The sequence below is a fragment of the Podarcis pityusensis genome, assembly GCF_964106645.2.
Source record: "Podarcis pityusensis genome assembly, chromosome: 17".
Taxonomy (NCBI): domain Eukaryota; kingdom Metazoa; phylum Chordata; class Lepidosauria; order Squamata; family Lacertidae; genus Podarcis; species Podarcis pityusensis.
The window spans coordinates 4,688,167-4,708,967 of record NC_138042.1 but is presented as its reverse complement, the minus strand read 5'-3'; the positions used below and the strand labels follow the sequence as shown (position 1 = coordinate 4,708,967).

The 20,801-nt window shown below is 42.7% G+C and overlaps 1 protein-coding gene and 1 long non-coding RNA gene across 26 annotated transcripts in view; one reads left to right on the top strand and one right to left on the bottom strand.

The window, feature by feature from the left end:
• WNK3 (WNK lysine deficient protein kinase 3) overlaps positions 1 to 20,801 on the bottom strand; it is a 92,440-nt gene that overhangs the window by 16,413 nt on the left and 55,226 nt on the right. For 23 of the 24 annotated variants that reach the window (XM_080987494.1, XM_080987486.1, XM_080987492.1 and 20 more), the window contains 9 exons: positions 18,892 to 18,950; positions 17,296 to 17,443; positions 15,833 to 15,949; positions 14,307 to 14,456; positions 14,157 to 14,208; positions 11,000 to 11,134; positions 4,526 to 5,370; positions 3,569 to 3,797; positions 3,071 to 3,186 (listed from right to left, as the gene is read on the bottom strand). In XM_080987494.1, coding sequence (XP_080843620.1) covers positions 3,071 to 3,186; positions 3,569 to 3,797; positions 4,526 to 5,370; positions 11,000 to 11,134; positions 14,157 to 14,208; positions 14,307 to 14,456; positions 15,833 to 15,949; positions 17,296 to 17,443; positions 18,892 to 18,950 — 1,851 coding nt within the window. The remainder of the gene's footprint in view (positions 1 to 3,070; positions 3,187 to 3,568; positions 3,798 to 4,525; positions 5,371 to 10,999; positions 11,135 to 14,156; positions 14,209 to 14,306; positions 14,457 to 15,832; positions 15,950 to 17,295; positions 17,444 to 18,891; positions 18,951 to 20,801) is intronic. The other variant, XM_080987479.1, reaches the window with a different exon arrangement.
• LOC308466612 lies at positions 9,253 to 14,130 on the top strand. 2 transcript variants are annotated; one of them, XR_013980911.1, is made up of 4 exons: positions 9,253 to 9,630; positions 10,004 to 10,090; positions 10,256 to 10,383; positions 13,922 to 14,130. It is a non-coding gene; the product is annotated as an uncharacterized lncRNA (long non-coding RNA). The 2 variants fall into 2 exon arrangements; XR_013980912.1 differs by lacking the exon at positions 9,253 to 9,630 and adding an exon at positions 9,643 to 9,784.

Here is a 20,801-nt window from a genome sequence, read left to right as displayed (position 1 = left end):
TAGTGCATGAAGAATTACTGCAGAGAGATGGAGCAACAGACACAGCCCTTTTCATTATCTGAAAAGAACCCATAGGCACTGGTAACTCCTCTTTCAGACAATTTTTTACTAAGAACTGTTTATCATAGAGAGTCCCCTCTAGTATTAGGACAACACTCCCTTGACGCATCTGGTCAAGCATCATGCCACCTCTGAGACCGCTTGTTGCAGGATTTTCTTTAGTCACTGCAGGTAGGCAGACAGTTCCTCTCATCACCTTTGCATGTTGCTATGAAATCTATAGATAAGTTCCTCAGCACTTTTCATACTCCCAAATGTAGGTTCCAAAGCTTCTAAATATTCATGTACCCTGATTTGGGAGGTTACCTCTCTGGTAGGCTGAGTATGATACCTGTTGCAAGCCACACGTATTGCAAGAACACAGCTCAAGGCTCAGGGGAAGCTGACTGTAGCAGACACACTTACTGGTAGCAGAGAGTCACAACAGGCAAGTCAGGGGTTTTTCAGGACCCTGGACAGAGCACCACAGATGGTGCTGGCTCATGTGCTCACATTTACACACAAGGAGAACTGTTGCCTCAGCAGAGTGCAGAGGCTGGCTGATCTGGTATTGTTCACACTCCCTCTGAGGAACAGCCAGTGTTCTCAAAAGGCCACTGCCCAATTCTGCAGTCTTTGCCTCCTACATTGTGCAACTGTGAGGACTGTACTGGGCATGTGTCATCTGAGTCCAAGGAGTCTGGCAAGACCTTGCAGGCTGAAAGGTTGTAGAGTGGGAAATGATCCCACCCCAAGCAGTGCCTCCACCTCCTTTATGACTTCCTTTGAGCCTAAGGGTGACTGAGGCCAGAGAATGTGAAGAACACCTCCTTTTTTAATCTCTAGTACAGTGCTGTAACATGCTTGATTCATGCGTGAAGATTGTTCCTCCCCAATCCCTGGGTAACATGTACACAGAGGACCCTCAGTTTTCAGTAAGGAATAGCTTCAGGAAGGTTTTAGCATCCTCCCCAATATCTTCCCCACAATATGCATCATTGTAGCACTGGGAGCACTGGTTTCAAAGTAAAAACTGCCAGACCATAGCTGCAAAGGTATTCTCCTGTTGCTCTAGAAAGTATACAAGGTTTTTCCGCCCAGTAACTGCATTTTGTATTGAATATACTTTTTATGACTGCTAAGTGTCCAGACTCAGTTTGGTGTATACACAATTGTCCTGCAGGGTGTGTCATTCAGGCAATGTGCCTTCCCACCTAAAGAGCAACCAACTCAACCTTGCATAATTTCCCCCCCTACATCCTCATCAAAGTCTTCAGATCTCTGTTGACCAATGTCTATATGACCCAATGCTTTCTTGGTATCATGACCCCAATCCCAGGCTCTTGCACTACACTGAGAAAGATACTGATGAGGAAATAATACATGCTGCTCTACTTAGAGGGGCCCTCAGCATCTCTCCCTGGGCTCTTCTGGCCCAACAACGGAGCTCTCAACCTTCCTCAAACAATGAGCCTCCAATAATATTGATATCCCTTCCATGGCACAGGAATCAATGCTTGCAGAATAGGACGAGGCCCTTTAGGTCATCAAGGTAGTTGAGGCCAACTACCTTGCCAGCCTACTTTAGGCTTCAGATGGTCCTAGCTCTCTGCTGAGACACCGCTTTCCAAAACTCAGCCAGCAGGGCTATTGGGGATTTCCCAGGGTCCTGACTGGCTTAGGCAATCTGCCATTCTTTCCTCCCTGCTAGAAAGTTGTAGGAGTTATCTTCATTTACACAACTTTTGGTTCAAGCTGCAACTCAGGAAAATCTGGACCTCAATTTGTCTGTTTGGGTAAAGGCTTCCCCCCTCACAGATCTGAGATGTAGTAAAAATAAAAGTATTTAATCCAATTACAAAAAAGAAAAAAGAAAGAAACAACAGCATGAAAAACTGGCTGCTTTGTCAAATAGCCTGTGCACTCTGTTTATGGGGTGACCTTCAATGGAAAACATTGTTCTTTGTAAAATACATGGCTTGCTCCACAGTGATGCTCTGACTGATGTGTGGGTTTGTGGGTGGGGAGATGTTTCTCATATCCACTCAGCAAACTGAACAAGAGTAGATGGAAAGAAAGACCCATGTCAAGTAGGGATTTTAGCTCACTTAGCTCAGCTCAAAGCAGTGATAAAAACTAAGATGACAACAGCTTCTTTACTCTTCATGAATCAGATTAGCAAAGCTTGCAATAGTACCAGCCTCTTCCTTTCAGAAGAGTCAGCTCACAGTCCTTTAAAAGCTCTCACATCTGGAGGGTTTACAGCAAAAGATTAGCTCTGAGCAGCGACCAACTATGTCCCTGGAAAGTTCAGTAAAAATGATCTCTCCTTATTCTAGTATTTGTTTCTTGCCACTAGGTGGCTCCAATTTGATACCTCCCATTCCCTGAAGTTTTATACCTCCAAGAGTCAGAGTTGAGTCACAATATGAAGCTGTGACAAAGATTTGTTTCATAAATGCGAACTATAGATAAACTTGGCAAAAGCTGAAATTGTGATTTTCACAATAAATGAAATAGTGGACTGAACATGCATTATATAACTCATAATTGGCGCATCATAACTTTAGACCAATTATCCAAGCCCTTTACTGCTTTAATGCAACGAACAAGCCACAGCCAGAATGCAAATCTCCAACAAAGCCGTAGTTCAAACTTCAGATTAAATCAAATGCTTTATCTAGTTAAAATAAGATGGCTCAAACCTACACCAGCTGCAAAAAATAAAATAAAAATCCAAATATGGGGAAATGCCAGCAAAACCTGGTCCAGGAGGTATGCCTAATAGTCAACATATCAAAAGAGTTGGTGGGGCAATGGTAAATTTTGCCTTCATTTTGCCTCTGTCACTGTCACACACTCTCCCAGAAGGTTGTCCAGATGGGAATGTGGCCATTAGCCTGAAGACAGTCCCCCACCCTTGAGCTCTTTTGAGCAAAGCAAGGTAGTAATGAAAACAAACAGCGGAAGTAAGACAATCATTGCATGCATATTTGGATTTACATGGTTTTGTGGATTACATTATACGCACCTGAAATCGGCCTCGCTGGAATGATCCAGCCACAGATTGACCGGGTGCTTTATTCTGCACTGTTGCATGCTCAGAGAGAGAAATCCAATCAGGAGCAACATCGCCAGTCATCTCCTCTGTTGTGTAATTTATTTTATTTTTGTCGAAAACGAACACAAAGAAAAAGAACACAGTCAGGCAAAGCTGGGACCCTGATAATACTAAAAAGCAACATTGCATTATAAAAAGAATGATTCTATTATACATGTAGGCTTTTTATTTTATTTTTTGTATCTAAAGACCTACACTTCTATGTGGAATGAAAAAACTGGTTAATCAAACTGGAAAACAAAGTGGTGGTGGGTGAAATGTTACACAAATGAGTAAAGGAGCAAAAATGTATAAATGGAAGAGGCAGGAAATGCTAAAAAAGGGGGGAGAGAGAAAATAAAACAACCATACTTAAATAAATCAAAACAGATGTTACCTAGTCTAGATCCCTGACTGTAAGCACACTACCTTGCCGGACTTTTGATTTCTTGAAAAAGCTGGTCTGCCGTAGCCTGTATGCCCAGCTTTTTAATTTGCGAGTCCAGGATTTCTTGCTAATAGGGTTTTTGAGACTAGGGCAAGTAAAGCTTAGGCCAAAATATCCACCTCCTGCATGCAGGTGCACAGCTCCACCACTTGATGCTGAAGCAGGACAGGCCACAGGGTTCTCAGGAAATGAAGCCTCCGGGGACATCTCCTGAACAAAAGAAGTGGGTGGGGAAGGGACAGAAGAAAGTGGTGTCTGAATAATGGCAAGGGGGAGTCTTGCACTATACAAGTCGAACCTTAAATATTTTAAGAGCAGGGGTAGCCAACGTATTGTTGGACTACCAACGCCCATCATCTGGACCACTGGCCATCCTGGCTGGGGTTGGTGGGAGCTGGGAGTCCAACAACATCTGCAGGGCTCCTGGTTAGCTATCTCTGTTTTAGAGATTGCTTTCTTGCTGAGGGTTGCACATTCAAATCTCCAAGCTCAATGAAGTGCCTATTTTAAAAAAAGATCAATTTGTCAGGTTAAAATAGTCAATGACAGGTTAGGAGGTTATATGTAACTGCTCAACAATTTTACAATGCCTTTCTCCAAATAGGACATTTCCAATTCTTAGCCCAAGTAGGGCCTAGTAAAGTTCAGTTCTGTATTAATATAGGCAAACTGTTGCTGTAAAAATATCATCTAACTCCCACCCTGTGCCTCTCCCAGCACTGGTAACTCCCAGATACCAGATATTCATCAAGCACTCTAATAAAACTGATCCAGGACAAAATGTTGGGATAGTATGCCTGAAAAGGAAACTTACCTCTCACTTGCCAGCACCCATTAAGCTAGCAAATGGGTTTGTACAGCCATCTAGCATAGCTATAGATTTCTTGTTGCAGGAAGAAAAGATTTCAACCCCAGCCAATCTCCCTGTCAGTACTCACATGCGTACAGAGATCACTGGGAGCAGAGGTGATAGCACTGGGCTCCCTCCTCAGCACTGGCAAACTGTCTGGATGACTTGCGGATGGGATCAGCATAGCCTGGGGGTCTGAAAGCTTGGTGGGGCTTTGCTGGGTCTCTTGGGGGGAGTCTGGTGCATCAAGAACTGGGCCAGGAAGAGTTTCTTCAGCAGACGAGGAAAATGGAGACTCCACGGCACTTTGTGTGTCTTTCTGGCTCTCAGGGGAAGTGCCCGACAAGCTGTGTTCCTGATACAGAAGCGTCCGCAGCTTCTCATCCAGAGTTTTGATGTTGTTGTCGACAAAGTCCATCTTAGGGGGGCCCTCACTGTCTGACTCCAGATTGGATGCGAAGGGGGCGCCTTCTTGTCCAGGGGTCTGAGCCAAAGCACTGGCCTGTTCTGTGCTCATCGTGTTATCTGCTTCCTCAGTGGTCGGGATGTGGCAGGTGGTTGGTCTGGGCACAAAGGCCTCAGTGGGCATACTTTGCTCCGCAATGCCAGATGTTGGGTGGGGTGTATATGAAGATAAGTGAGTTTCGTCAGCCTGGGTCTCTGCCTCTAAAGACTCTGGCCAAGCAGAAGAATCGGAAGCAGTAACATCATAATTGTCACCAGCAGTGGCAGACAGCAGCTTATCCATGCTGCCTTCCACTTGGTGAGGAATTGCTGACTGCTCAGTTTCCGATGTTTGGGGTTCAGATACCATACTGTCACTTAGCTCATTTGAGCTGGAAGAGGGGATCGTTCTGTGCTGGCTGCTGAGATTTTCCACAGCCTGTGGACAATCCTGGGGGTGATCTTCTTTGGTACTCTCCTTTATATGGTCTGAAAACACAAAGAGATAAAACTGTTGACAAATAACACCCTAGGGAAAGCTATGTTGCAGTATGGCCCTTTAGAACAGGCTTCCTCAACCTCGGCCCTCCAGATGTTTTTGGCCTACAACTCCCATGATCCCTAGCTAGCAGGACCAGTGGTCAGGGATGATGGGAAATTGTAGTCTCAAAACATCTGGAGGGCCGAGGTTGAGGAAGCCTGCTTTAGAAGGACAAAACCCCTGTTAACTGCAGAGAGTGTCCCTTGCAATTCAAGATGGGATAGTTCTCAAAATTATGACTTTAAAAACCAGGGTTGCTGGCTTTGGAGAAGGGGTGTGTAACTTATGCCAGGGGGCAAATTTGGCCCTCCTATTCAGCCCATGGGGTTCTCTACAGGTCACACCCCTTTCCACCTCAATGGTGCCTTCCTTGAATGCTTTTGCTTGGCTGGATTATGTCCTTGGAATTGTGATAATGCCTATTGCTTGCCTGGAAGGAGAGAGGTGTGTACACATGTGTGCAGAAACCTATGCTTTTTGCCCGGCTGGAATGCAGCCTACTGTAAGAATCACATCTGTTGCTCTGCCCACTTTCGCCTCTCACTTCCCTGCCTCCTCTCTTTGCCCGCACCCACCATATGGCACCGGGAAGGTTGCTCACGAGGAAATGCCTTGATCTGAAAGGTTTCCCACCTCTGCTTCAGAAACAGCTCAGAAAAACAAGCCCAACATATTTGCAGCAGAACAAGCTTTTAGGCTATTATAAAATAAATTCACATAGCATTTTTATAAAGGAGTGTAATGTATATAGATAAAACAAGCTCAAGGTGATGTATGTGTCCTATGAGGGCCAGTCACTATTGTAATTTTGTATTCATCTTGAACACTTTTTACAAAAGCCTCATAATAATTTCATAAATATAGAAACACAGTAAAGTTGTGAAAGCAGCAGGAAAAAAGTGAGCACAAGATAAAATTACCAATCAAGACAAAACAAAAACATTGGGGCAACTAAAACCCTCAGTCAATTAAAAAAGTCTTCACCTGGCACAGTAAGACTGTAATTTTTAATAATAAAAAAGAAGACAACTGCATCATCAGCCATGACCACAATAACTGTGAGCATACTTCATTCCACACATTATTTCTTATCTCTGTTTAAACCTGATCTGATCCATGCACTGCTCTCCCCCATGAAGTATGCATGGGTCTTTCATTAATGATTTTGAAGGAACTTTAAAGGTATTTTTTTTATTTCAGTCTATATCATTTTATTTTAGTGATAGTTTGCTGCTATTTTTTAGAAGTGTAATGTAGATTTTAAATTATTCCTTTATGTTTTATACAACTGTCTTTACATACTGCTTTGTGGGGGAACTTGCCCTGAAAAACAGATTTTTAAAAAAGAAAAGAAAGAAACCTGATTTCTGGTTAGAAAAGGATAGTGCTTTTTCAGTGCTTACTGTGAAGGTTCTTTCTTGTTTGGGGTAAACAATGCATCCTTCTATGAGGCAGGGAGCACATGACTAACTTTGTTGCTGCATTGGATGCTGATTATTATTATTATTATTATTATTATTATTATTACCCTACCTTTTCCCTGATGGGACTCAAGGTGGCTTACATATAAAAACGAGACTTGCTAAAACCATAGAAAAAACTATCATTAAAATAAAAAACAAACATCGTAAGAAATAAAATTATATTCATATCATATATAATCTATTAAAATGATGCTTGCTCCAGTTGCATCCCATGGCCAAGCTTGAGACAGAGTCAAAGAAGGAAAAGGCAAAACACAGGAAGAGAGAGGTCCCTCCTAGTAAGAGATGACTCAGCACAGATTGGAGGTATCTGCAGATGAATGTGTGTGCCAAGAGAAATTGTTTAGCTCACTGGTCAACAGGAGCTCCATGTTCCTTTCTCAACCTGAAGAAGCATCCAATAGGAATGGGATATGCATAAGCTACTCTGAGGGACGTGGGTGGCGCTGTGGTCCAAACCACTGAGCCTCTTGGGCTTACCAATCAGAAGGTCAGCGGTTCGAATCCCCACGACGGGGTGAGCTCCCATTGTTTGGTCCCAGCTCCTGCCAACCTAGCAGTTCAAAAGCACGCCAAAAAATGTGCTTCCCACTCCGGTGGGAAGGTAAATGGCGTTTCCATGCGCTGCTCTGGTTTCAGTGTTCCCTTGCGCCAGAAGCAGCTAAAGTCATGCTGGCCACATGACCCGGAAAAACTGTCTGCAGACAAACAGCGGCTCCCTTGGCCAGTAAAGCGAGATGAGAGCCGCAACCCCAGAGTCGTCTGCGACTGGACTTAACTGTCAGGGGTCCTTCACCTTTACCTTTTCAAGCTACTCTGATTCTAGGGAGGGAATTTAAGATAAACCAGTGGGAGTAACAATGATGAAGAATATGCTGGAACGTGCTGTCAAATGTCACCTCTACGGAGGCAAAGGGAAAGGGAGGAGGAGGCTCCCACATGGCCACTTACATGCCATCAGCAACTGAAGGGGGAAGCACGGCTACTGGTGCTGCTCTTGTGGAGTGTGTGCCATGACATTTTTGTGATGTAGGGAGGTGCTGAGCCAGATAGGTCAAGACCATGGAGGCTTTAGGCCATCTCACTAATATGGTGGGTGAAGTCTTTTTCCCCTAGGGACCTGAGGGTTAAAGAATACAAATGGGGAGTCTGTTTGATGGAAGGCTTGAGTGAGTCTGGGACAAGTCTTTAGAATCCTGTAAAGACTAAGCCTGTGACAGGGGATGGGGGGCTGGGGCAAAAGAAGGGCAAGGTCAGTTGTTCTGTTCGGTGGAAAGCAGAGTTCGTTTTTGGAAAGAAGGCTGTGCACAGATTTATTCTACCCTTGTGAAAAGGTCACACAGATGTGCCAGGGCTCCCAGCTCTGAAACCTCATGGACTAAGATTATGGCCACTAGGAAGGACACACTTTGGGATAACAATGATAAAAATGTGGTGGTCTGGAGGACTGCCTTTCAACTCAAGGAAGAGAACTTGTGTGCTCCTGTGGCCATGAAGAAACAGGCCTCTGAGAAATCAGTGCTTGTGTGGATGTTTGCCAGGGTTCTGAAGTTCTTCCCAGAGAGGCTGGATGACAGGGGTGAGGTCTGTCATTGCTGGGAGGAAGATTAGCCTTTCCACTGGGTCCCTAAGCAGTAAAGTGGGTGTTCCACTGTGTTACTAAGCAGTAAAGTCTTCCGGACGGGTCAGATGGCTTTTGGGGAGCTTAACTATGGAGCTGTAGTTCTGTAAAGGCTAGAGTAACTAGGAAGTGTAGATGAGCCCCGTCTTGGGGTGAAGAGCTGAGAAAAGGCTATCTTAGGGATGCCATATGTCCATAATACTGTGGGCGAAAGCAGTGTCTGTACAGAAACCAGCAAGATCTCCCAGAAAATCCGGACATATGGCAAGCCATGTTGGCAGTGCCATTTTTGCCAATTTTCATAAATAATTGTTCAAAATAGCTCAAAAATGGCAATTATTTTTGCTATTTTGCAAGAAAAGCTCAATAACTCTGATGCCCACCCCCAAGAAGCTCAACAGCTTTTTGTCTGGATGTTCACTTTTTGAAATATGGCAATCCTAGGCTATATATGTAAGCCCTGAAGCAGGAGGTGTGCTACTACTGATATGATGGGATCTACTGAAAAATCCACCAGCATGTCAGTGCACTTGTACCTAGCTTTACCTACTCTTCTCTCCCTGTGTGTAGCCTGCGCTCTTCCCAAATCAGCTCCAGGGGATTGAAAGAAACCCCATAACAGATTTAGGAGGTCCAGGGCATGCAGGGAGAGAAGTTTCATTGTGCAGTCAAAAGTCCTTACACTGACAGAAGCTGAGAACCGAGCTATTTGTAGCCAAGGCCTCCTAACCACCAGAACTGTTGTCTTGCTTTTTGTAGCTGGTGCCAGGGCTGTCTGATGGAGGAACTGTGAGGTCTAGTGGAGAAATGGGAACTAGACTACACTAGCTTAGGAATTCTATACAGCCTTGGTCAAAGGAGGTCCTATTGGGCTGAAAAGAGTAAGGTTGCTTCCTTTTCGTATGAGTGCCAAGGGTCTCTTTTTTATCTACAAGGTGCACTTTGAGCAGCTCTTCACTAAATAGACAAGTCCCTCTGAAGTGGGCTGCTCACTGATTTGACCAGGAAATTCAAGACCTTCTAGCTACTGTGAATGCTACAATGATCCTTGAAGAAGGCTAAACAGCACCTAGGTTGACATTGGAGTGAATGCTGATGCCGTGGTAAGTCTGACCAATACCCTCTGATGGGTATTGTTGTCCCGATCCTTATTTTGCAATATATCCTCCAGCCAAAGAACCGTAGCTATAGCAGCATTTAAAGAGGTAAAGACAGCAGCCAGGGCAGGAGCCTCATGGGACTTTTAAAAGAAATGTGGTATGCCTTCTTTCTACTTCTTTATCGGGAAAATGTGTCATTGCGCCTAGGGGGGATTGAGTCCAATAAAAGGACTTCCACTGCAGCAACCACAACTGGGACTTTTAACTGTTCCATTGCCTGAGGGGAAACAGTATACAATCCTCTGAGCTAGTCTAGTGGCTTTTTGTTTGGTTGGCTTGGTGTTCATTTCAACTAATTATTTTTTTTTTTACAAAGCGGATGGAAAGGGTACTTCTTTGGAGGCTGATCTGGTCTCCAAGGAGACAAACGCTGCCTGGGATGTCGGCTGAGCTGGCTCAGGAGGTGAGAGTTGCAAATCTACAGGTGATTTAGCTCTTGCTAATAAAGTTCTCAGTGGGAGGCTCCATAGTAGCTGCAGTGGGCTTCTTTTTAATTTTTGCTTCCTTAACTAGCCTAATATGTTGCATTTTTTTCTTTCTTTCTTGTTGGCTTTCTGCCCACCTGAAGGAGCCATAAAGGATGAAGGGAAAGTCAAGAAAAAGAGATTGATAAAGATTTTTTTAAAAGAAGAAGAAAAAGAAAGAGGAAGTGGATAGCACAGGAACATCTGTTTGGGAGGAGCACGAAGTATAAAGGTATGGAGTTGAGATTATGAGAAGGGAACAATGAAGCAATGTTCTATGCTGGGTGAAGGCAGGGAATCAACTGGGGAGGAGTCTGGAGCATCGGATGCCGTAAGGAAGTTTGTCATATGTTACACATAAGAACAACCCTACTGGATCAGGACCAAAGGCATCCTGTTCCAGCATCTTGTTCTCACAGTAGCTAATGAGATGTCGATGGGAAGTCCACAAGTAGAACATGAGTGCAATAGCACTTTTACTCTTGTGTTCCCCAGCAACTGGTATTTTTGGTCCCTTCCAACTCTGCCATTCTGTGATTCTATTATTCTATGAACATGCTTTCTGTACTAGACAGGAGTTGCTATGCCAAGGGATAGAGAATGACTTCTTGCCTTCATCAGGAAAATGTTGAAGGGGAGGGAATTCTTCCCCACAAAGAGATTTCTGATCTTCAGCAGCATTAAAGACTTAAACCTGGAAACTTCCACTCTGAAACTCTGAGCCATTCTTACTTGAGACACAAAGCCTGAACTCAGTGCTGGCTACAGTTCCAAAACTGTACGGATGCTACACTTTACCACAAACAAGTCAAAATTGAGTCAGGCTTTCTACAGCATCACATGTTCACCTGTTATCTGACACCCCGGGGCAGCTGTAGTTGACTGTAGAAGAGTGCAAGGTGTCTGGGTTTCTCTGTTCCTTATTGTTTGATTGATGCAAAATCTCCAGCGGCCAACAGGGGATGACTGAGGAGCGGATTCACCTGTGAGGAAAGAAAGAAGTACAGGAGATGATCATTCCTCTACCATCTTTCATGTGCATAACAAGAAAACAAAATCAAGATGTGCTCAAACAGGACTATGAGAACATCACTGCTGCTGTGAGCAGAAGCCTTAGGAACAACAAGGCCTAGCAGTCGGGATTCTGGAATTGGCCTTAAGGCACCAAGGCTGCAATTCTAATAGACTTAAGGAGGAGTAAACTCAATTGATCAGAGTGGGATTGTTGCCATGAACCCATGTGATCTGACTTTCACCAGTTTCCTTGGATCAGTGTACTTGCACAGAAAAAAATGAATGCTGCTGGTGAAGCTATCCTTCCTTGGCTTTGCCTGAGTTCTGCAGCTTGCCCCTTTATTTCTAGGGACTACCAGAGCTTTCCCAACTTTTCATGTTGATGACACTTTTTTTTCTTTTCTTTTCTTGACATGCACGGTTTCGCAACACATTAATTCAGTTTTATTAGCAAACCAGAAGTTAAATTAACCCCTTTGCAGGCCTGGGAGGAGTGCGAGGAGCATTTGTGCGACACACCGACACACTGCAGCCAACACACTAACGTGTCATGACACACAGTTTGGAAAGCTCTGCTTTAGAGTAATGCACTGTGCCATGCATGTACCTCCTTTCCCACCCCTGTCTTTACTAAAGCCAGTGTGGTGGTTAGAATGTCAGGCTAAAGCCTGAGAGACCAGGCCTCAAATCCCCACATGGCCATGAAGATCACTGGGTGGCCTTGGGCCAGTCACTGCCTCTCAGCCTAACCTACCTCACAGGGTTGGTGTGGGGGTTAAATGAGGAGGGGGAGAGCTATGTAAGCCATGTTGAGCTCCTTGGAGAAAAGCTGGGATATACCATATTTTTCCATCTATAAAACACCCCCATGCATAAGACGCCCCCTATTTTGGGGGACTCAGACTTAAGAAAATGGGGGGAGATGGCCCTGTGTATAAAATGCCCCTTAATTATTTACATTATTTTTTAGGGAAAAAACCTAATTAGTCTTATAGACGGAAAAATACGGTAAATACAATCAATCAATAAATAAAGTCAGGATCAGACATGTGTTGGTGCACTTGTTGCGGGTTTTCCCATATCACATTGCTCAGATAACAACAGGAATATTCTGTTACACTACTATTTCTCACAAACAGTCCCACCAAATTACAAGAAACTAGCCCGTGACTCTAGGCCGCAAGTTAAGAAGCTCAAATCATTTAACAAGAACATATGATTAAAATAATTATCCATAAAATAATAGGGCCATTATCCAGTTTCAGTAGATGTACTTTTAATCCAGTATTTCCTTCTGGCTCAAGAAGAGAGGGCTCTCTAATTTGGACCTGGATGGCATTGTACATCTCATTTTTATCATAGTGCTTACCCCGCTTATACCATACTGTATTAAGAACACTTGCTGGTTTGAGACAAAAACCTGTAACACTCTGCCATTGGGAACAGTATCTACATTTATCACTTGAGCACCGTTTGCTGCCTTGAACACCATTTGGTGAGATACAAATTGAACAAACAAGTAACTGTAATATGTACCTCTTATTAGTAGTCCGAATAAACATTTATCAAAGTGTTCAGCACAACAGCTTCAGGCTTACCCAGGGTTTAAACATGCTTGATATATATATATATATATATATATATATATATATATATATATATATATATTTGAACAGCTGATCCCTATGCTATATCACAGTCTGCTTTTGAAAGGTTCTCCTCAGTTTCAGAATTGCTCTGACATGTGGTAAGGAAGACTCCTCTTTCAGAAACACACCCAAAGTTCCCCTTAATTGCACGGAACTATGGTTTGTTGGATCCTGGCCAAAGTGTTCCAGTCCTCCAGGAGCAGGAAGAAATAACAAATCAAGAGCAGACAGATGCTCAACTTGTGGGGAAAAAACAAACATACCACTGGCATTGTTCTGTTGATACAAAGGTCATACCAGAATCAGAGAAAAAGAGATCATTCAGTGTTAATGGAACAAAGAGTAGCCAAGTAAAATGTTGGACTCTTCTGATGTGCTTGAAAAGTAGTCCATCATGGTAAGTAGCTGCCTTCGTATCACATAAAGGAACACAGTTGACTGTGTGCATTTCACTTTCCACTACGAAAAATCCCATACACAAGAGAGAGCATCTTTCCCTCTTTCAACCATTGCTTCTGTATTTCTTAAATGAAAACTCAGCCATTTAAATGTGCACGCCACATTTCACAACTGATGACACCACACGTGATATTTGCTACATAAACATAGGGGTATTTTTGTAGTCAACCTCAAAAAGGAAATTTTGAACTGGCTAGATTTCCAGACACTTCAAACCACATCACCAACTGTAAGTTAGCGGTAGACAGCATGATGCCCTCTAGTTATGATCCTACTCCAGTCCCATCAGCCCCAGGCAACTTGGTCATGTAGTCCAATGGCATCTGGAGGGCACCTAATTGGCTATCCTTCTATAAGTATGGAAGCTGGCTTGTAACTTCACCTGCTTTAGGATAATGTAAGGAGTCACTACCAAACACAATGAAGGAATTTGGATTCTAGTTTCCTAAAGGTAAAATCCAGACCTTTTTCTTTGCTCAGCTACATCAAACCACCCCCAGAATTGATGCCAATTTGGCTATACTCATTAAGAACTTGTTTATTTATTTATTTTAAATGTATATACTGCTTAATTGATAGAAGATTTCTAAATGTCTTCTTTCAGCCTTGAATAATGTCACTCAAAATCTTTACAATCTTCCCATACAGTTATCAGGACCATTGCAGAGAATCAATTATATGTGCCAAGATGACTCCACCTAAGACGTGAACTACCATAAGAAGATTTGAGAGACAAAAGGCAGCCTAACTGACAAGGAACAAATCTGCTTTAGTTCCTGCCAAAATATCCACTATTTTCATCACTTTCACCTTTAAGGAGGGTGGTTTTGTTTTGTTTTTTTGTTTGACCTTCAATGTTAAATGTTTTAAAATAGTTACTTACTGCCAGTTTGAGTAGATGCTGGGTTTATCTGAACTTGTTCAGAAGATCCTGTCTGAATTAAAAATGAATAGATAAATATAAAAAGGGAATTTCCCAATACAAGCACACACTTTCCCAGAAAAGTGGTATCACTAAACAAACATAACTTACTTGGGTAAGATCAGAAGGTGTAGACTCTGTGCCAGTAGTTCGCTCTTCAACCGGAAGACTGCGGATGATGTCCTGGGCCTGGCAAACAATAGCCTTCAGTTCATCAACAAATTTCTCTTTCTCATTTTCCAACACAAAGTCATCTTCAACCTAACATGGGAAGGAAAAAACAGGGTAGAAGATGTAAGTGCATCTTCTATTACATTTTATACAATCAGAGAAATCTTAGCTTTCCAAACGAATAATATTGTTTGGCTGAAGGAAAACTCATATATAGCCAAAACAATTGAAATTGTGCCAGTGTCTATGTAGCAAGAAGCCATCTCAAGTTTCCCCAGTAATAGGGGAGGAACATACTCATTCTAAAATGGTATTACTATACTTAAGTATTCCTTTTTCTAAACATATTATTTTGCAAAATGCCAAAATCAGGCGCCAGACCTAATTATAATCCAGAAGCCGACCACAGGAAGAAAGTTTCCCTCAAAATCTGCTCACAGGTCCTGGCCCCACCCCCAGAAGCACCCAATGGCTCCCTGGGTGGGGTTTAGCCTCAGTGCATCCAATGGAATCCATTACCTGAGTGATGCCTGCAAGATAGCATGGCCAGTGACAAAGGATCAGGGTTGATGGGATTTGTAATCCACAACACCTTGAGCGGGGCTATACAAACCCCCTACCCCAGTTAAAAGATGTATAGGATCAGGCAGCAAATTTTATGTCTAAAGAAGAAATGTGTACTATTGTCAAAGTCTTTGGACGCTTATTTTTTAAAAAGTTAATTTTTACTGAACAACAAAAGCAGACAATACACACGAGAGAAAAACAAACATTAACAACAAAATAATGTAAGTATAATACAAGGAGCTTTTGATGATAAAGTCAAAGAAAAGTAAAAAATTCAGAAGTGAATGAAATGGATAAAATTATAAACGAGATATAAAAACACAACTTGTGCAATGAAGGAAATAGGAAAAGGGGGGGAGTGTCTATAAGGAGGCAAGACCTTCTTCCATTGAATTAAATGAATTTATCCAACCTGCACTCCCCCCCCACCCCGAGTTTCTAATGTTTAGGGCTAAAACACCATTTTGAATCTTATTAACCCAAGGAACAACAGATGGTCCTGCAGGAGTCTGCAGCAAACCTGAAATAATAACTTAGAAGGTTAGTTCAAATGGTTTAAGGATTTTTAAAATGTTTGTCTTTAAGTCCTTACACGCAACGTTTCCAAAGGTGACAGTGCCTGGGAGGCTGAGTTTAGTCAAACTTCCAAACCCAGTTTTCATTGATTCCTTCAGCAGCCCCATTTTTAGGATCTTGCCCCAAAGCCTCTCAAAGCTAGTTCTCAAAATAATCTGTGCAAGTCAAGGGCATGTCAAGTGGAAGACTAAGGTTAGACCTCAGGGGTTTCCATATCTTGAGAAATGCTATGAACAAGACACAAGGCTATTGCACATTGTCCTGAGCAACCCAAGCATTTGAACAAGAAATCTCTAGTGGAAAGCAGGCTCTATGAAACTTGCCATGTAGTCAGCAATGTCTTCCGGAGCATCTCCATCAACATCAAATTTAAATGTGACCATCTTGTTGTTATGAGTCTCAAGCTGGCACTCCACCGTGTTGTCCCCCGATGTTGACACCTGATTGAAGGTGGGGGTTGAGTAATTAGACAGAGTCAGAACCTGCTTCTTCTTCAATTCTTGGCAAACAAAGATCACCTCTACCTGACTGGTGTGACACCAATCCTGTAAAATGACAGCACTTGTCCAAAGGCTGAAGTGGCAAAGCACCAATAACTAAAAAGGTTTAACACTACCTATTATCTTTGTTGTTGTTTTGAATAGATAATTATGTAGACATTATATGTTGTCCTATAGTATGATAATGAATATAGATAGGATTCATTTCTGTAGAATCCGGCATCTGTTGAAAATGCCAGCACTTGATGGTCTTTGGGATTCAGTGACCTCAGTTTCAAATATTCCATCCAAAGACTTAATAAGCATTTGCTGGAGGCTTGAAAATATACTTCTTCACCCAAAGACTATATTCAAATTTTTCCCTCCAGTTATGACCTGATTCCAAATACTTGCCTTCAATAACATTTGGAATGGATTCTAGATCCTGTTCACACATTATGTTGTTTTAAAAGCAACTGACCTGAACCCATTCCTTTCTGATCTTGTGAAGCTGCAAGAATAAACTTAAGCTAAAAAGATACACAAAAAACTGTGAAGTCATCTGCTATCTCTGACACCGGGCACACAAACCAGGGTAGAAACATTAATTGTGTACAACATTGGATAAATCAATTGTTTTAATCAGTCCATTTTGCAAGTCTCAAAATTCATCCCACAATTTACCATCCACAAAGACTGATTCTAGGCAAATCTGAGATTATAGAAGTCATAAAAGTGCTCTTCTGCTCAAAGATGGTGTTAAAAGAACAACTAGCAATATGGGGAAACTCTGTTTCCCCATATTGAGGTGCCCCCTGAAATATGATCTGTGAATATAAGAATTGACTGAGCCAAAGGGCTTCTTCTTAACATATATTAACCAGATTATCTGGAGTCCAAGGGCAGGATTCAACTAAGTTGTTGCATGTGCAGAATGAGGAGTCCCCGTACAATGGAACTTTCCATCCTCTCCTACCCCTGTGCACCCTCCTGCACCATTTAAATCTGCTGGGGGGGGTTGGGGGGAAACCCAGAAAAGGTTTGGGGTCATTCAGGGTAAGGAGAGGGTGGAAAAGTCTCATTGCATTAGTGGATCTCATTCTCTGGACACATACTCCAATTGAATTCCACACATAGTTGCAGAATTTATAGTCATTAAAGCATTGCTTGCAAATGGGAATTTGTACAACGGTGGTAGTAGAGCCCAGATAAACAACCTCAAATCTATTTTCCAGACAGATATTATTCCATTGAATTCTGTTCTGGAGCTATGCATGGTTTAGCCTTGATTGTTAAAACATACATACCTGCAGTACAGTGAGCTGAAATTTGGTTCCCTTCTCTGTTCGGGCACATGAAGCTCTCCGTTGCTTGCTTTTGTCTTGTTTGCCATTTCCACTTGGAAGGTCACATCCATTGGCACCTTCCTTCTGAATGGCTACATCAGGAATCGGTCTTAAAAGATAGGAAAATTGGTGAGCACTCTTAGAAGGAGCACACCGAGACACTTCTGAGGGGAAGCCTTGCTCTCTGTAACTTCTGAACATTAAGTAAATCTTTGTTTTCCTTTTATCAACTAGCCCAAATGAGGGCTTGCATTACCTCACAGCAGCTTCAATATTTGAATAGGGAAATACCGTAGATCAAAGTAGGGCTGGTGACAAACACTACTTTTTAAGTGAGTTGAAGGTGGCTAGGTACCATAGGCAGACATTGCTGTCTATGGTATATGCATTTATTTTGTCACACTACCATTGATGGTTAAACACTTAAATTCAAATGGGTGAAATTTACATGGACAAACCACATTTCTCTCAGTCTCAGCTACACAGAGAGAGACAGACACACTACATCTGTAATGGGGAGAATATTAGCTTAACTTACAGGGCTGTTGATGGTCCCCCTATTGTATACATTACTCTATCTGTGGGGCAGCGGGATTTCCCTGACTTCTTTCTAGGCCACTGTGATCATGTTCAACATCCCAGTGCCACATAGATGGGACCAACAATGCCCACCCTTCCATCCACTGTCCTCTAGGCAATGATCAGGTGAGAAAGGCCCAGATTACTGCACTAAAGGTTACTGCAACAAAATGGAAGTAGCAAAGCTATGGAGAACTGGCTCCCACACAACTTCGTAGTTGTGTACGAAGTGTCTTCTCAAGTACTGCAAACACTCAGGAAAAGCACTTCACAAACATTTTCTTACTATTGTTCTCTTTACTTTGTCTTAGTGGTGCTTGGGGTGGCATGCAGAGCAAGCTAATGGATAGATGGCACCTTTGCAGATGTACAGAAGGGGGAGTTATGGGGAGACCAGGACTAGTCCTTACCTTAGGGTAATAAGGCACAGGGCTGGACCCTGCAGCAAGCGGCTGGTAACATGACTGGGGAGGAGGGAGAGATGGATGTGGGGAAAGCTTTTCAACTGGTGACCTTAGGCTGTGAGGGGGGGCTAGGGAAGGTGTCATTTAGTTCACATCTCATTTAGCAAAAGGTTTGGCACTGGCATTGAGGATTAGCAAATTCTGGGAATCCCAAACCTAAAGTCTTCCAGTGAAATCCATAAATTAACTTTCTAGCACACTACTGCTTTGATCAGAAAATTCCTAACAGTTATCCTAAGTATTTACTTCCCTAAATTTAACTGAAGTTCTTAGCAGGGGGAGAATGATGAGAGTTCCTATCTTTGGGTACATATGCTTCAATAATGTTTCTTCCTACCACAACTCTGCCAGCTTTCTTCTGGCTGAAGTGAACTCCCCCCTTCCCACCCCTCTGCAAGCCTTGAGCTTGTCTTCTCTGTATGGAAAATGGAGATGTTCACTAGTTTTGATCTCCATGCACTTAGCATTCCTGCCTTCCACCAGGCCAAAAAAATTAACCTTGGAGCAGACTCACCCTTGAACAAAATCCTGCTTTTGAACTGATGGCTGTTGTTCTGGTACCAAGATGGAAGCCTAGAAATAGGGAGGGAGAAAATTAATTATGTTGGTTCTGCATTTGCCATCCTCACTTGGATGCAGCGATACTAAGCAAATTAAGTAATTACACAAAATGCAAACAATTTGTGTGCTTGAAATGAAACACAATCGTACTTTTCCAGGCTGACATCCTCAGGACCTGGATCTGCTCCCCCCCCCCTTCTTCTTCTTCTAGTAACATTCAGCACCAGTTCTAAAGATAACCTTGAACAATATCTAGCTCTCGAGATTCTATTCCAAGCTTTGCATTTGCTTTGAAAATATTTCCCATCCATGGTTAGGAAAATATTTACAGTCTCAGAAATGTATGCTTGCTATTTGCAATCCCAGGAGAAAAAGTGAAAATAAAAGTTATTAAAGTGGAAAGCTGAGGCAAGTTACTCTACAGTTAAAGACATACAATCTCTAAAGATCATTAGAATGACCACCTCTTGTATGCATAACGGAAAGGATAAAACATTCTAAGGAGGTTAAACCTAGTTTATCCACAACATTTTTCCTTTTTATGGAATAGACACAGCATTGTGCTAGATCACTAGATTACAGTCTATAATCCAGTACGCAGTTTGAAGGTGTCACAAATAGCTACAAATGACATTGGTGGCATGATTAGATATGCAGGAGAATGGAGAGACCTTTATCCACAGACACAACTGCAACAAGGAAAGTGCTGAGAACACAAAATAGGCAACAGGGGATGTTCAGATAGTTTCTCCTCAGAAATGAGAAATCAGGTTGTCTAGAACTGAAACTGTGTGCTAACCCTAAGAGCTATCTTGTCACAGTAGGCAAGATGAGCAAGAAGAGGTCTCGGGAGATGATGAAGCTAAGGAACAAGAGGCTCAGGTAGCCAAAAGAACGGGAAAGAGTCTGCAATGAACAGAGATAAAAGGTGCTTCCAGGTATGGATGATTTAGCAATCCCTCATCATTTTGGTACTGCTTTCAGCTGAAAGTTGAAGAGCAACTCAGCCTCCACACTTCTTGAAGGCAGACCCTAACACTTTGTTCTGAGTCCCTCTTTTCCCAACTCCAGTTACTGAGAGGGGGGTCATTGGGACCAGGGGGGAGGGAAGACTACCTCCTCCTTCACGGTACTCCTTATCATGTCACCCCATTGCTGCAATGTAAGGAGGAGTGGGAGAAAGAGTGCAACACTTTTTGGAAAGAGAAAGGTCAGACTGATAGAACTAATTCCTAGAGAGGAGAAACAAACCAGAGAGAGAAAAAGTAGCTACAGCAATCTAGGAAAGGGGTGGGACAATCTATACAGGTCACTATAGGCCAGAATAACAGCACAGTAGCCCACCAATGCCCAGGGAATGTACTGTATGCAGCTACGAAAAAAGTTGAGAAAAAGTTGCGTTTTCTAAGCTCATAAAAAAGGAAGTGGAACAGGGAAAAAGTGAGAGGAAAATGTTTTGTTCATGCCATCTTGCATGAGTAAGGAAGCAGTACATGTCCAGTGTGGAAGCAGTCACAGAAACCTAAAAGAACAGCAGATGGTAGAAGCAGAGGAAAAGAGACAGGGAATTAAGGAAGAAAGTGACCAGCAAAAGGAGAGGACTATTGAAACAAGGCAGTCGAAGCTGTATTAAATGGGGCAGAAAGGGGTGGAGAAAAATGCTGGATGAACACTGCTGGTTGAAAGACAGTGTGGCTGGACAAAGCAGGGCAAGCTAAGATGAAGCAGGAAGAAAATCATAGAATTGGGACCACAAGGGTCATCTAGTCCAACCCCCTGCAATGCAGGAATCTTTTGCCAAATGTGGGGCACAACCCCGGGATTAAGAGTCTCATGCTCTGCTGACTGAGCTACAAGGCAACC